Raw genomic sequence first — 15683 nt, 5'->3', positions numbered from 1 at the left:
GCTGTCTAGGTCACCTGACTGGTCAGTGGCCAAGCCAGGCTTAGAGCTGAGATTCTGGATCTGGTAGAGGCCTCTGCCCCATGAGCCTAGCCCTTGTGGTTCTGGACCCTTCCTCAGCAAGGAGTCTAGGCCTCTGCCCATCCCTCTGCCTCCTCTATGACTCTCTGCGGTCTCCAGAGGATGCAAAGAGCTTAGGGACACTAGAAGGTGAACCCAGAGTCCCCAGGATAAGGGTCTAAAGGTAGCTTTTTCTCAAGGTCCATCTGGACTTCTGGCTGGAAGTGCCAAGAGGGTAGTTTGTGTTCATGGGCTCTCTGCCATCTTGTCTGGAGACAGGGGGTGACTGTTGGTGCAGTAGGAGGAGATACTTGCCCACCCCCCCAGTCTGGGGACGCTCATAATAGGATGATTCATCTCTGCTCTCCACTCCCAATTCCAGTCCAGAGCCAGCCCCCAACTCTTGAGGCCTAAGAGCAGGAATAATGTCCAGCAGTGGTCTAAGAGTGGGACACATTCTAGAATGGGAGCTCAAGTGTGGAGAGACTCAGTGTGTTCCTGTGTCTTGGCTCCCTGCTCCTCCCGTGCCTCGGACCTGAGGCTCCCCCGCCTCTCTGCCCCTCTTCACCTCTCCTCTTCAATCCCATGGGGTTTGAATCCCAGCTCAACACATAGTAGCTGAGACCTTAGCAGGTCACTTTTTTCCAGACCTCAGTTTTGTCATCTGTGAAAGGGGGGAAATACATGCACTTTTGGGGATTGTTTTGCAAATGGGAGGAAGTGCTTTCTAAACTTGAAAATGTCTGTATGTCTGCTTTGGTCTGCCATTCCCCTCATCCTGCTCCAATGCTCTGGAGGAGATTAGGGGATTTAAAGAGGCTGGGGGTACTGTACCATGACTTATTTTCTAATGTCTACAATCTTCTCTACCCCACTTGCTGACAACAAGGCCCATGTGTCTTGTCTTGGTTCACACTGCTTCTATTGAAGCAAAAAGAGTTTGGGGGGTAGGAAATGAAGGGTGTGTCACCACCTCCCCCTGCTTTATAGGGGCCCAGCCAGCCCCTCTAGTCCAGCAGGCTGGGACTTGCATTGCTAGCCCTTCCCTTGCCTGGGAACCCACTCCCCCAGTTCTGACCTCAAGGAGTCACAGCCTCCCACAGGGTGGATGGGCCGTCAAGGCCCCTTCCTGGGCTCAGCCCTCCCGCCCAGGTGAGACATAGACCTTGCTCAAGATGCCCTGGGAGGAGGTGGTTCCTCCTCATCTGCATCCTCTCAGAGTTCCCAGGTGGGCTGGTTTCTAGCCTACACTTGGCATTGATTTTCCTTCCCAAAGCACAGGAGGGAGCCCAGAGGGCTATAAGTAAGTTATGTGACTCAGAATTGGCCCTACCAAGCTCAGTCACTTCTCTGTGAAGCCATGCTTCTTTCTGTCTTTTGCCCCAGGGGGCGCCATTGACATTGACTACAATGAGAAGAGTCACAGAGAGGTCCTGCTTCAGCACCCAAACTCTGGCCAACCTGGCACTTCTGGACAAAATCCCTAGGCCCTGACCCCTCTTAATCCCAGATGAGGGCTGGTAGGAATAAGGGACTCTTGGAAGGCATTGTATCCTTCTCCCTCTTCCAGGCCCACTAAGAAGCATGAAGCCCTACCCATACCATATCTTCTCAGCTCCGACCCAAACCCATCCCATTGTGCATGTGTATGTACAGGTATGAACGTGTGTCCACACTAGTTATAGATAGGAATGAGTCTGGTGGGAGGGAGAATTTGGTGTAGCACATGTGAACGTCTATAATCTGAGTGCAAACACGTGTGTATAGGGCCTTGTGTGTGCCTGCTGGTTGCAGAGCTGTCCCTGTTTTTCTTCTGTGCTCTGGTTTCCAGGCCAACCCTAGCTTCAGGCCAGCCCAGGATGGGGCATGGTGAGGATGGGGTGCTATGGGCTGGGGTTTCCTATTTTCTTTCAGTCTTGAGCCCTTTGCCAGTTCCTGTCCTGTGCTGCCTTTGCAGTCCCATCTGAGGCATTGAGGGTCTGAGAAGCACATCACATGATGGGGAGAAGAAAGGGCTGCATGGTAGAGGGTGTGTCTCCATTTCTACAGTCTGGGCTCTGGCATGGGAGTCTTGGGTTGTGTCTTGAGTCACAGACTGGCAGTGGGGCTGTGAGTAGGCACTTGGTGATGGCCCCCTGATTCACCATGGGGCCTCCCAGCCCATGGGGGCCAGGAGAGTAGGGGTGCTTCTCCCTGGGTGAGGGGCCATGGGAGACCTCACGTGTGGCTTACATATATGTTTGAGCCCATGGCCAGGCTTTCATGTGAATGGGATCCCATGAGCATGTGAACAGAGCTCTGTTTATAGGTTTATAGCCAGCCTCCAGGTGAGTGTGTGTGTGTGTGTGCATATGAGAGTGTGTAAATTTATCCAGAGTATGTTGCTAAACCCCATCTCTTTGGGCATGAGTCATCTCTGGAGCCCTCATTTCTGATAGCCACTCCTCAAAGGCCTTTAGACCACCAAGATTAAGTACCTCTGGAAAATTTGGTCTCCCTTGGCAATGCTGCCATTGTGACCCAGGGGAGGTCATATTTGCTCCCAGTCCTGTGGAAGTAGGGCCAGGCCACCACACCTCAGTTTCCCAATTATTAAATGCAGTATAGTGAGCAAAGTTGCCTCATGCCCCACCTTGGACAGGGCTGACAACCCTCACAGTTTAGCCAGCTTAACTTCTTAAAGGGTCACACTCTCCCTTGGCTGGCGATCAGCGAGAGTGTGAGAAGAGAAGGTTAAAAACAGCTGGGACTCACCCTTCTGGCAAGCATGTGGCATGTGGCATGTCAGGACAACCTCGGCTCAGCCTCTGGAACCATGTGCAAAACACACGCAGGTACACGTGTGGCAGACTGAGTTAACCCAACCAGGTCCAACAGACATGTGCACAGCCACGAGAAGTGTCCAAGTGGATCTGGCACACCGGACACACGGCACGTGTGGACACAGCTGTGGACAGAGCTGGTCGGGACGGCAACAGGTGACGTGTAGTCAGCACAAGCGACAACCGCGTGTGAGCTCTCAGCACACGTGCTGTGAGCACCCAGGTCTGGACCATGAGAAGGCCCAGGGCCTCCTCCCTCCAGCCCCTGGCTGAGGACCTGTAGGGCTGGGGGGGGGGGAGGGGGGCAGTTCTGTCCTTTCTGACCCTCCGGCTCACCCCCACCGTCGCAAGGATGACAGCTTGGCTCGCTGTGAGCCGCCCAAGGAGGCCTCTAGGGGAGCTTCATTCTCCCCAGATCCCGCACCTGTACCCCCCGCCCCCCCAGAGCCCGCAGTCTCCTCAGCCCCCAGCAGCCTCCTCCCCTACGTGCCCTCCCGCAGCGAGCTCACCCCTAAAGCCCACGCTCCCGCCGCCCCCGACCTTCCTCCCCAGGCCCCCAGGCACGCCGCGGGGGGCGGCCGCCCACACCTCGGGCGGGCTCGGGGCGCGGCGGGCGGGGCCGCGGGGCCGCGGGGCGGGCGGGGCCGCGGCTCGCGCTCCTATAAAGGGCGCCGCGCGGCGCTCGGGGCCACTGCAGCCGCCGCCGCCCGCGCCCCGCCCGCCGCCGCCGCTCCGCCATGGGTCGACAGAAGGAGCTGGTGTCCCGCTGCGGGGAGATGCTGCACATCCGCTACCGGCTGCTCCGCCAGGCTCTGGCCGAGTGCCTGGGCACCCTCATCCTCGTGGTGAGTGGGGGGACCCGGAGGAGCCCTTCTCTCTCCAGCGCCCACACTCCGCGCCCCCTGCTCCCCGGTTGTCCCGACGGTCCCACCCCTCTCCCAGCTCTGCTCCCCACCTCGCCCGGTGCCCGAGGGCTCTCCCCGCATCGCTCCAACCCCAGCCGTGGCAGCTCTGACCCTTGCCACAACGCCAGCTGTTGCTCCCACCGACGGCCGCGGCCCCAGCCCAGAGGCTGCGGGCGGCGTCACCCCTGCAGGCGGAGACCTCCAGCGACTCCTGGCTCTCCTTCCCCAGGTGCCCAGAGCCCCAGCCCTGCGAGGCAGTGGGGGCATGCACAGATGGGCCTCTCTTAGATTATTTGGGTCCTGGATATCTGGCCCCTAATGAATAATTAAGCTTTAGAAAGTCCAAAAGTTCCCGTGATGTGAGGACAGTTTGCCACAGGTGGGGGCAGAGGGCGGAGGCCACAGGGTGCAAACAGCAGAGCTGGAAGAAAGGAGGATAGAGATAAGGAGGCTGCGGAAGGCAGCTAGGCCCGGGCACAGAGGACATGGTCTAACTAAAGTCACACCCCTGTGCCAGCGGCTCCCAGATGGTCAGTCGCCCGGACAGATGCTGTCGCCCTCTGTGCCCAAGCACTCTGAGCCTCAGCCTCTAACTCAACCTCTGGGTTAGTTTGTGGGTTCTCTGGGTAGGCCACTTCCACTGCCGGGGTTATCTCCAGTCCAGTTACTCCTTGGTTACACTAGTTTTGTCTCTAGGTTGTTCCCGGGTGACTTTGTTTACATTTCTTGGGTCTGACAGAAATACTGCTTACAGTCTCCATTTCCTGTCCCACCTACTCTCTGATTTTCAGCCCCTCATGTGGTTACACCTGTTTTTCCCTTGGGTTACTTTTGGGTTCAGTTGCTTCATTGTGGTGAATGGGTTATTCCGTTTCTGCCCCAGCCCCAACTGTAGATAAGGCAGACCAGGCGGCCCCCTGTGGAAGCTTAACTAGAGGCAAGTAGGTAAGGCTGGGGTGGCCAAATGGGTGGTGGTGGTAGAGCAGGCTCCATGGTGAGAAGAAGAGGTCTCAGACTCAACCTTTGGCTTCCAGGAACAGCAAGGGAGGAGCCAGGTGGGTCACTTTATCCACAGCCCCTCACAAGACCAGTGGCCCTCTGCATCATCCCCATCCCTTCTCTCCCTATGTCAAGAAGGGAGGAGAGGCAGGTGCTTTTTGCCCTCCTGGCCCAGAACCTCATGTCCCTCACTATCTGATTGATGGTCCATGCCCCTGTTTGAGAGAGCAGCCAGGACCAGGGAAGGTGTCTTCCACAGTCATAGAGGGGCCTCCCTATCCTCTCACATCTCAGTTGGCCTCTCCCACAAAGAAGCAGTCAGGCCTTGCACTGAGCCCCAGGATCATTTGGCTTATCCTCAACCACAAAACGAGGGTGTTACTTCTGTGAAGGCTTTCAAGCTCAGATGGGCGTAAGGCATCTGGTGTCAGTGAAAAGCAGAACCTCAAGGGCTGCCTAAAGAGGAGGGGCTAAGCCTGGGAGACCCTTGAGTGGTGGGTGAGGGCTTGCCTGCATACCTCTGTGGGCTGGGGACCCAGAGCCTCTGGTGGTAGGATAAGGGCTGGCCTTGGGGTGAGGAAGCCCCTTTCTCTGAGGTACCTAGCAAGGCAGGGAAAACGGGAGAAGGAGGGGGAGGAAGAGGAAGATTAGCCCCAAGGTGGTGGAACTGGCTCTGACAGCTTCTACCTCCAAGGTCTCCTGGGATGGAGCCAGGTTTGGGCCTCAGGCAGGAAAAGAGCCAAGGCCAGGGCCTGCCAAGCTGGGCAGGGTGCCCCGGACCCCATATGCCTCCCCCAACCTCCCACATACTCACAGTCTCTGATCTTTGCTCTCACCTGCCTACACACCTTTGCCCTGCATCACTCCCGCTGGCTTCCCCACTATCTCTTGGTCTTTCTGCGGGATGATAATCAAAATGCTTAACAAGCCAGTACAGCAGGACACTGATCCATCAGAATGACCAGGGGCCTTAGCACAAGTCTTGGGAGCTGCTAGCAGGGTAGGCATAAAACTTTTAGTTATGGGGAGGTAGAAGAGGAAACCCAGGGCAGGGGCTGGAGCAGTTTTATGGAACACTATGGGCGCTCAAGGCAATAGCTCTTTGTCGCTGGTACAGAAGCATGTTAACATTTATTATTTTTTAAATATTTTATTTATTTATTCATGAGAGACACAGAGAGAGAAGCAGAGACACAGGCAGAAGGAAAAGCAGGCTCCACGCAGGAAGCCCGATGTGGAACTCTATCCCTGGACTCCAGGATCACATCCCGGGCCAAAGGCAGGCACCAAACTGCTGAGCCACCCAGGGATCCTGCATGTTTACATTTAAATAAGAGGAACAGGATGTCCTATACTTGCAGGACATCAGAGACCTTAGGCCTCTTGAATCTCCCCCCACTGGCAGAAACCTTAGGATCAATCTCCCCACTTCCACTGCCCTGCTGGGACTAGTGAGAGGGGCCACTCAGATCACTGTCTTTAGGACCTCCACATCTGAGTAGGGAACCTGGACCCCCTGAGAGAGGGGTGGGGGTGAGTGGAGAGAGGAGGCTCTGGGATGGGAATAGGGGCAAGGGTGGGGGCAGGGCTCAGACATTCCAGATTCAGAAAAGATGGACTCACCCTAACTTCTAGCCTCCTTTCTATTTCTCTGTGCCCCATGTCATCCTCAACCCCTACCCCCAAGCTGTTCTTTGAGATGAAGAAGAAGGCAAGTGCAGGTGGGGTATGAGTGAGAGCCTTTCCACTTTGTGGGCCAGGCCTGAAGGGCTGGAAGAGAAACTGTGCTAAGGTGAAAGCTGCTCCCCTTTACCTCACTTCTACTAAGATTCCAGTAAAATTAGAGAAGATGGTCCAGACATCTTTTGGGGCTCCCAATTGTAGACTCTACATCCAGTCCATCCCACAGGGCCCTGTTAAATTAAAGTTTGCACATTGTGGGTAGGAGGGTATGTCTGCTTATTTTGCAGGATGCAGCTGCAGCGAGAGGGTTTGGGTTAGATTCCCCGGGGAAGGGCTTCCCTGTTCTCCGGATGAAGGCAGGTGGAGGTTGCTGGATTTCCCTCTTCCCTCCGGAGTGACAATTGCCGAGCCTCACTTTCTGCCTGGTTCTGTTTCCTCATATAGATGTTTGGCTGTGGCTCCGTGGCCCAGGTGGTGCTCAGCCGGGGCACCCACGGTGGCTTCCTCACCATCAACCTAGCTTTTGGCTTTGCTGTCACCCTGGGCATCCTTGTTGCTGGCCAGGTCTCTGGTAAGGCCTTGCTCCACCCTCAGTCATCAATCTTCAAATGGCATTCCCACAAGGTGCCCGGCGGGGGAATGGGGTAGTGGGGGACACTCCCAAGGATGAGGCATAGCCGTGGCCTCAGCTTTTTGAGCCCTTGGAAGAGGAAAGTGGAGAAGAAACTTGATACTTTGAACCTGTGACTCTCACCTTGGAATCAGATTATCAGAGTTGGCCTGTTACATAGTCCAACCCCCCACCTGGTACAAGAAACCCTTCTCTGCACCCCTGCTTATGAGGGCGAGAGAGGGGGAATATGGAGGTTAGGGATCCTGGCCTCTCGTCTGTGGCAAGCTACAGTGACTAATAGGTCCCATCTCCCCTCTGCCCAGGGGCCCACCTGAACCCTGCTGTGACCTTTGCCATGTGTTTCTTGGCACGCGAGCCCTGGATCAAGCTGCCTGTCTACGCCTTGGCTCAGACCCTGGGAGCCTTTTTGGGTGCTGGGATTGTTTTTGGGCTGTATTACGGTGAGCATTCTCCGCCCTGCCATCCTCCACTACCGCCCTCCCTCTGTTTGGGACCTGTTGGCACCTGGCCTTTTGATGATAGACAGCTGGGGCCTGCCCAAGCCTTGGGCTCATGACTCACTCATTCACGCACAGGGCCCAAGGTGGGGGGCATAAGAGGAAAGAAACAAGTTGGGCAACAATAGAGTCTCAGGCTGTCCGCCCCCACCCCCCCACTGCCAACCCTCCACAGACTCCTGAGTAATAATACAGCAGTGATGTTCCCGCCTGTGATCCCCCAGGAGGGTGGGCCCAGCCTGAGACAGGAGAGCGGGTAGGCTTCTGCCCTCACCCACTCTGGCTCTAATCTGTCACCAGATGCAATCTGGGACTTTGCCAAGAATGAGCTTGTAGTCTCGGGCCCCAATGGCACAGCTGGCATCTTTGCCACCTACCCCTCTGGACACTTGGACATGGTCAATGGATTCTTCGACCAGGTATGGGCCGGGGAATCATGAGGGGAACACAGGGAGGAGGGCCAAGGTACTCAGCTGCTCCGTGGGTGGCTGGGGGACGGGACTCCTTGACTGGGTTTTTCAATGTGTGGGAACACCTACATCAGAATCATGGTGTCAGGTCCTTACAAAACAGGACTCTGCATATTTAGCCAGTTCCCCAGGGGATCCTTTGTGCACATAAGCATTCTAGCACCACTGCTGGAAAGAGCTGAACTTGGGAACTGGTAAGGCTCCAGGAGCCCAGGGACTGAGGAGGGGCCGGACGGTGGGTTGGGAGCAGCATCTCACCCCGTCCTCCCCACTCCCTAGTTCATCGGCACAGCCTCCCTCATCGTGTGTGTGCTGGCCATTGTTGATCCCTACAACAACCCTGTGCCCCGTGGCCTGGAGGCCTTCACCGTGGGCCTGGTGGTCCTGGTTATCGGCACTTCCATGGGTTTCAACTCTGGTTATGCTGTCAACCCCGCCCGGGACTTTGGTCCTCGCCTTTTCACCGCTATTGCTGGCTGGGGCTCTGAAGTCTTCACGTGAGTGCAGCCCCCACCTAGCCTGCCCTAGCCTGACTCCCCTCTGCTGCCCCACCAGCCCCTGACCACATCTGTCCATCCCCAGGACCGGCCGCCACTGGTGGTGGGTGCCCATCGTCTCTCCGCTCCTGGGCTCCATTGCGGGCGTATTCGTGTACCAGCTTATGATCGGCTGCCATCTGGAGCAGCCTCCACCCTCCACTGAGCAGGAGAATGTGAAGCTGGCCCATGTGAAGCACAAGGAGCAGATCTGAGTGGGCAGGGGCCACCTCCCCGCCCCCTCCCTTGAGCATCCACAGACTGTGTGAGGGCTGCTCCCTAGAAGCCTCCATGGCCCCCCTCCCAGACTAAGAAGCTCCTTGTTTACTCCCCCTCCAGTGGACAGCCCCCTTGGGGGATTCCCCCCCAGGACCCTCCACAAATAGAACCTTAGGACACTGACTTTAGGCTGTGGTGGGACAGGGAATAGGGCCAACATACCCTTTGTTTCCCAAAAAGAGAGAATGGGGAGCAGCTGTGTGGGCGTGTGTGTGTGTGTGTGTGTGTGTGTGTGTGTGTGTGGTGGTTTCTAAGATATTCAGGGCAAGCAACCAAATGGAAAGGATTCTAGCTGTGGGGGGAGCCCAGAGGAAGGGGAAGGTCCGTCTGTGGTGTGTTGTATGTGTTTCAGGTGCTCTGTGTGGAGAAGGATCCAGATATATGTGCTTCTGAGTATGTGTGTGTATATGCCCTTTTTTCTCAGCAAGGGGGCTTCTAGAGGCTTTGGGGAGGTAGGGTGGGAATATGGGGGGAGGCCCACTGCCCAGGTGTGGAGCTCTGGCTGTATATAAGTAGGAGCAGAGAACGTATTTCTGTCATAATGTAGGTATGAGGGGTAGTGGGGTGAAGTCCAGGTCATAAGTTTCATGTTTGCCTTTTTTTTTTTTTCTTTCTTTTTTTGTAATACAGCAAGATGTTAGACTTTTAGGGATGGGGGTTGGGAGACCCTACTTAAAATAGGGTCTTCACTCCTTTAATCCTCCACTCAATACATGTACTCTTTTGCCTTTTATATATAAAAAATAAAATAAAATGTGTGCCTAAAACTGCCAATTGTACAAATTTCTCTGTTTGCCCTGCTGTTCTGGGGCCAGCTAAGGAGCTTCATTATGTCCAGCCACCAATACCACCAGGGTGCCCAGCTGGTGTCTCACCTGGCCAGGGCACCCTAGGGCTAGTACACCTAGCCCCTGTACACGCAGGGGGCAAGGGTCCGTCCCACAGGCAGGTCAGAGAGCCTCTTCCCCAAGCCTCTCAACTTGAACTCAGTGGCCCCCAAGCTTCCATCCTCTTGCACAATGAATGGCATCTCCTTCCTGACCCCTGCACCCACCTGTCATCCCAGGAAGGCAGGCTTGAACCTGGCCTAGAGAAAAAACATTTTCTTGGGCGGAGCTGGCCAAAGGGGAGGACTGCTATTCAGGAAGTAAAGTAGTGAGCTTCTTGTTGCGGGAGGAGACCAATCAGACTAGGGACCTGTATAGTCTTCTTAGGTTGCCGCTGTTTAGGCTCTAACCCATCTGCCCAGAACTTGGCCACAGCCCCCTTAGCAGTTTCCCTGGCTTCAGGCTGGCCCCAGCCAGACTGGACTGAAGCCATCGGGGATCTTTCTGACACGACTGTTGAAAGTGGCTTCTTTCCATGGCTCTGCCCACTTTCCAGACACAACCCAAACCGCTCCCTCCTGCATTCAGCTCCCCCAGGCCCTGGCTCGTGGTCCCTACCTATCCCCTCACAATGCTCCATCACCCCCAGACTACTCTGGGTACTTCTGTGCCTTTGGACCTTTGCTCCAAAAGGCTCACTCACTGAAATCCTGGTCTCCTCTAGTGTCCCCTCTAGAAAGTCATCCCTACTCTTCCCCACCCTTCCACTGTTTTCTAGAGTCAGTTGTCTGAGCTCAGGGACCACAGCTACATTCATCCCTGCCTCCTTCTTTGCTCAGTTCTTCAGTCTGACACCTCTGCTGCCCCTAAGGCTGGGGTTGGACCCACTGATGCTGGTATCATGACTGCCCCCAGGGAGGCAAGAGGCTAGACATACCTGAGCCTAGCAAGCTTGGTCAGGAAATCATGGGCCTCTTCTCACCTTCTCCTTCTGTACCTCCTTACCAGATCCTCATCAAGTTTCACTGGGAATAAAAGGGAAGGCGGTCCCCAAGCCTAGGCCTCCTGCTGAGTTAACCCCAGGGCAGCCAGAGGATCCCTGGGTCTGGCAGGAGAAATGTGGTCTTTAGAGAGTAAGCTGGTGCTCCCCAGCCACTTCACAGATGAGGAGACCTAGCCCAGACAGGGTGGGTGGCAAATGCAGGGCCACACAGTCAGGATTCCCGGGAAGTGGGGAGTTGGAGAAGACAGTTCTATCTCAGGTCTCCACTCCCTTCTTGTCCCCAGCTCCCAAGAGGTGTGTCTGGAATGTTGGAGAGACCTGAGCCAGAGGGAGTGTACCCTTCCCAAGCCCTAGGGGAAGGCAGGGCCACCCTTGGGAGAGGAATGCAGCTTCAGAATTTCATTCCAGCCACACCAGTCCAACCTCTGGTGCTCCCACCTGGCTCTCCTCCCCAGTGTGTCCCGTATCTTCTCAAATCCTGCAGCTGATCCTGACCACAGCCCACGGGGTGGTGGGAGACCTTCTGGTACAGTGGGTAAGAGTAGTCAAACCTGGATTCCAGGCCCCACTTGGCTTCTCTCTAGCTGTGTGACTTTGGGTTGCCATTTTTCTTTCCCTGAACCTGTGAATTGGGAGACACTGAGAGGAGGACGTCGTGGAAGGTAATTCATGAAGAGGACTTAGCAGAAGAACCAGTGGATAGCAAATAGTCAATAAATGTCACCTTATGATTTTTCCCGCAGGACTGGGGAGGAGATGGAGAGATGCTGAAGGCTGTTTTTAAAGGTCATTGAATTCAACATCCTCTTCCGCCTCAGATTCCTTCCACGGATTCTGAATTTCCTGAGAGGAGGGAGGGGGAATGGGGGTGATGGCTTGCTGTGCCCTGACTCGAGGCTTTCCAAGAGGGAGAGAAAGGAAACGCAAGAGGGTCACAGGCATAGGTGTAGAGGGCAGAGGAGCAGGCAGCCCAAGGAGCATGTTAGATGGAGGGTCAGGCCCCCTGAGGGTCGGGCCTGGCCAGGCTAGGAGCCGTGATTCCGGGCAGGGTCTGGTAGGGACATGAACCAAGCAGCAGTGAGTGACCCCTCCAGGGGCAGGAGGGAAGCTTCCCACCCCCGTTCCCCACTCATGTCCAGGCTCTGCCTCCCATTAGTAGTAGTTCTAGCTAATAACAAGTTCTAGAAGGAAATGTCTTCATCTCCTTTAGGAAAGTATTGTCATCCACTTTCCTGGGTGGGCTTGGAGGGACAACTGCCACGTGGGAGGGAAGACAGATCCCACACCTCAGCTCTGTCCTTCCTGAGTCAAGTCCCCTCCACAGCTCACTTTGGAGTCACCCATGTTTCCTTAAAGTTCTAGCTTGTTTGGATTGAAATCAGCCTCCCTGAAACCTGAGCTTGGTTCCTGTTTCCTTGTGTGCCTGCCTGTGTGTGCACACATGCAAGTGTGCATTTCTGTGTTTCTGGGTGTGGCCGTCTTTCGGTATGTCTTACTATGTCTCTGTGGCCCTGTGACTCTGGCCAACCAAGTCTCTGTCCCTTTCTGTGTTTCTGTCACTGCCTGGCTCTTTGTGTCTAGAATATTCTTTGTGTGCTTCTAAGTGAACATCTGGTGTACCTGGGCCCATCTCTATGTGTACCTAGGAGTGACTCTCCTACCAGCCCAGTCCCGCTCGTCTTACCCTAGGGCATGCCTCCTCCTTAATTCCTAGTGATGAGCTCCCTCCTTCTTGCTAACTCTTTCCCCTTGATTTTGTTTGTCTGAAAACCTGGGTGGGGCTCCCCAGGCTTGGGGAAGCATGGGTGGGGTAGAGTTGGGTGGGGTGGGAAGGGGAGAGGAGGGACTCCTCCACCCCAGACAGAGACCCCAGAGGCCAGGGATGCCCCCCCTCCCCGATCTCCCAAGGAAGGGTCTGTGGAGGTGCTAGCCTAGGCAAGGCCCTGCAAATCCTCACTGGGAGGAGGGATCCTGCCCTGGGGTGGGTCCCCGAGCTGTGGGCCAGGGAATGCTGGCAGTGCAAAGGTAGGAGAGACTGAGGCACTGGGGCTGTCAGGGCAACTGATGGGGGGCTCACTGCAGACCACCTCTGAGTCCTAAGTAAACAGCAGCTGGGGGTGGCCTCCTTAGAGACTCATCCCCATGCCTGAGGCCTCAGCCTTTGGTGCCAGGTTTATCTGAGGTAAAAAGTAGCAGTGGGAACAGAGGCTCTTTCTGGTCTGGGTACCTTGGCTGTCCCAGAGTTGCATGAAGGGGAAACTGAGACCCAGAGTCTCACTCCGGATCACAGAGCAGTGCAGCACAACCTGCAGTAGAACCCAGTCTCTTGTCCCCAACCTGACTCCTGGCAACCCCTTTCCCGGTCAGCATGCTGCAACATCTCAGGGAACCAGGCTCAGGGTCCGGATCACCGGCCCTTTGGAGCCTTGGGACGTTAAGCATTAAGTGTGTGGAGGTCTCCATTTCCCCTAGATCTGATCTCTGGCCTGCTCCGTGCCTCAGGAGGCTAATATCAATGGGCTGCATCACCCGGGCCCTCTAGCCCCTGGCTTACCTTTGGCTTTGGCAAGCTGGGGTCATAGGCAGGAAATCAGCGGGCAGGGAGGGTGGAGTGGAGGTGGGGGGAAAGGTCAAGGCATTCATGCCTTTTCCAGGGCTTTCACTGCATCCCAGTCACACTGCTCTCTTTGGCTGCCTGCTGTTAGTCCTCAGGCTACCCCTTGGGGGTTCCTGTGACCCTGCTCCTGCTTCTGTAAATAGTCCCATTCACAAGCTCACTTCAATGAAACCCTCTGAGGATATATTGTTCCTGCTGGATCCTGGACAGATTCCACTTCTCTGCTCTTTAGTGTCTTCACCTGTAAAATGGGGATAGTACTGTACTGGGTTGCACAAGGCGAGGATGAAGTGAGTTAATTTATGTACAGAACAATGCCAGAGGCGGGAATAAGTGCTACAGAATATAGAATAATAATATTATTACTATTATTATCACACGTCCTTGTGAGCTCTCTGTATACCGTGGAGAGGAGAAGTATGAAGCCAAGCCAGGCTTGGAGTGAGATGCCTGACTCTCCAAGGCCATCCCTTCCAGCTCTGGGCTGTTTGCCTCTTCTGTGGGGCCTTAGTCAGCCAGGGAGGCTAGCCCTAGTCCCTCCAACTCATGTGGACTCAGCTATCCCTGAGAAGCCTGGGGAGAGGGGAGGTGAAAGCCAGAGCCCCTTTCTCATCCTGGTTCTTCTCCAGAAAACTCAGGTTCCTGAGAAAGGGAGAGGTGGCTTCTTCACCATCTTGTGGGGCTTTGGGGAACAGGTAAGCGTTGAGAGTGGTTGTAGTGATGAATTCGGGGTTCAGAGGGTGGGGTCAGGGGAGAGAGTCAATCCCAGGGAGATTGAATCCCAAGGAGAAGCAAAATCCCAATCTGTGTTTCCTAGCTTTGTCTCACAGCCTTATCAGGAAGTCCTTCCTCAGGTCTCACTGCTATTTTGCTCCAGCTCTTGAAGAACGGGGCAGACCAGGACAATTAGCATGATCCTGAGGGCCTTTTCCAGCTCTTACCAGCACCCTGGGAATTCCAGCATCTTTGGAAATAGGGAGAAGATCTTTGCATATGGCCAAAGCACAGGAGGCCGAGGGTGGGGGGTGGGGGATGGGGAGGCTAGTGGTGGGAAGGTGAGGGGTGGGGGTGGGTGGGCATCAATGGGGAAGGCACTGGCTAAGGTTGCCAGTGGGATGAGGTCATGAGCAGACTGAAAGCTGACTCCCCTGATCCCTCTTGGGGTCCATTCCCTTGACTGCCTTGGTCATGCCTTCAGGTCAGAGTGAGGTACGGTGTGGTATGGAGAAGGGATATTATCTTTCCCATCCCTAGAGTTCTCTGGGGACAAAGCCTTAAACCAGATTTAATCCCCTTGACCAGCTTCTCTAATCTCTTGCTCTGAGAAGTCATTCTGGTATATTCCCACCATCCTCTAGCCTCTGCATTTTCCTGGAAGCCTGCAACTAGTGATGGTGCTTTGCCAGGCTTCCTTGCTGCCCTCAGAGCCAAGGAACCCTGGCTGGGAGAGGCTAGGTGAAGGGAGAGAGAACTCTGGGAGCCCTGATAATCATCTGGACACGGTCCATCTCTTGTCTCCAAGGAGACGCCCCCCATAGCCAAGAAGGCACCTGGAATGTACTGCCCACCACCCTCATCCTTTGCCTCTCTGCTCAGGGTCACTGCCAGGGCCTGGCCGGAAATGGGCTGAGGGAGGGGAGGAGGTGGCCTGGCCTAAGCCAGGAGGCAGGCTGCTGGTCAGATGGAGCTCTTTCCTGGTAGAGGTAGCCTTTCCCTGGAGGATCTTTAGTTCTATGCGGGGGAGTGGAAAGGGGACAGTGATCCTGATCCCGGCCTGTGAACAAAATCTTCCCTTTATCGGAGTAAGGGTTTATAGCTTGGGTTACTTTTGACCCTTAGATGTGCATGTGTACCCACATACACATGAAGATGTATCTGTTGTGACTGTAGAAATGGGGTGTATGTACTTATGCTCACACAAACACATTTATGCTCTCACTCATTCCCTGACACACCCTCCCCACACTCCCCCGTGCTCAACCCATTTATACCCATGCATGCACACTCATACTCTGACACTAATTCACACTCACTCACATACTCAGATGCTCAAACACATTTAGATACACTTATGTGTGCTTACATATGAACATAACTTATGGACACACACACACACATATACTCCGTGTCCTTATACTTATTCACACAGTCATGCACACTCACTCTCTCTTGAACACACTCTTACTCAACACTCACGCTCAAAATACACTCTTCCTTGTGGGTCCCCATATCTATGGATGAGAGCAGCAAAAGCAAAGGATGCATCTAACAGACTGGAAGTGTTGGGGGTGGGGGTGGAAGTGCAGAGACACAGGATGAAGAGATGGGGGTCACAGGATGTGAGGTTGGTCTGG

At 55.0% G+C, this 15683-nt stretch overlaps 1 protein-coding gene across 2 annotated transcripts; it reads left to right on the top strand.

Moving 5' to 3' along the window:
* The first annotated feature begins 2660 nt into the window (after positions 1-2660).
* On the top strand, positions 2661-9649 carry AQP3 (aquaporin 3 (Gill blood group)). Of its 2 annotated transcripts, none has more exons than XM_025432831.3 (6): positions 2661-3035; positions 6911-7037; positions 7403-7540; positions 7898-8016; positions 8347-8564; positions 8650-9649. In XM_025432831.3, exons 1-6 carry the CDS (start codon positions 2832-2834, stop codon positions 8816-8818), a joined length of 975 nt encoding a protein of 324 aa, XP_025288616.1. In that variant the 5' UTR covers positions 2661-2831; the 3' UTR covers positions 8819-9649. The 2 variants fall into 2 exon arrangements, with proteins under 2 accessions (XP_025288616.1, XP_025288617.1); XM_025432832.3 differs by lacking the exon at positions 2661-3035 and adding an exon at positions 3566-3724.
* Positions 9650-15683: the final 6034 nt, after the last annotated feature.

This window comes from Canis lupus, chromosome 11 (assembly GCF_003254725.2).
Source record: "Canis lupus dingo isolate Sandy chromosome 11, ASM325472v2, whole genome shotgun sequence".
Taxonomy (NCBI): domain Eukaryota; kingdom Metazoa; phylum Chordata; class Mammalia; order Carnivora; family Canidae; genus Canis; species Canis lupus.
The sequence above is the reverse complement of the archived record's forward strand: the minus strand, read 5'-3'. Positions and strand labels throughout refer to the sequence as shown.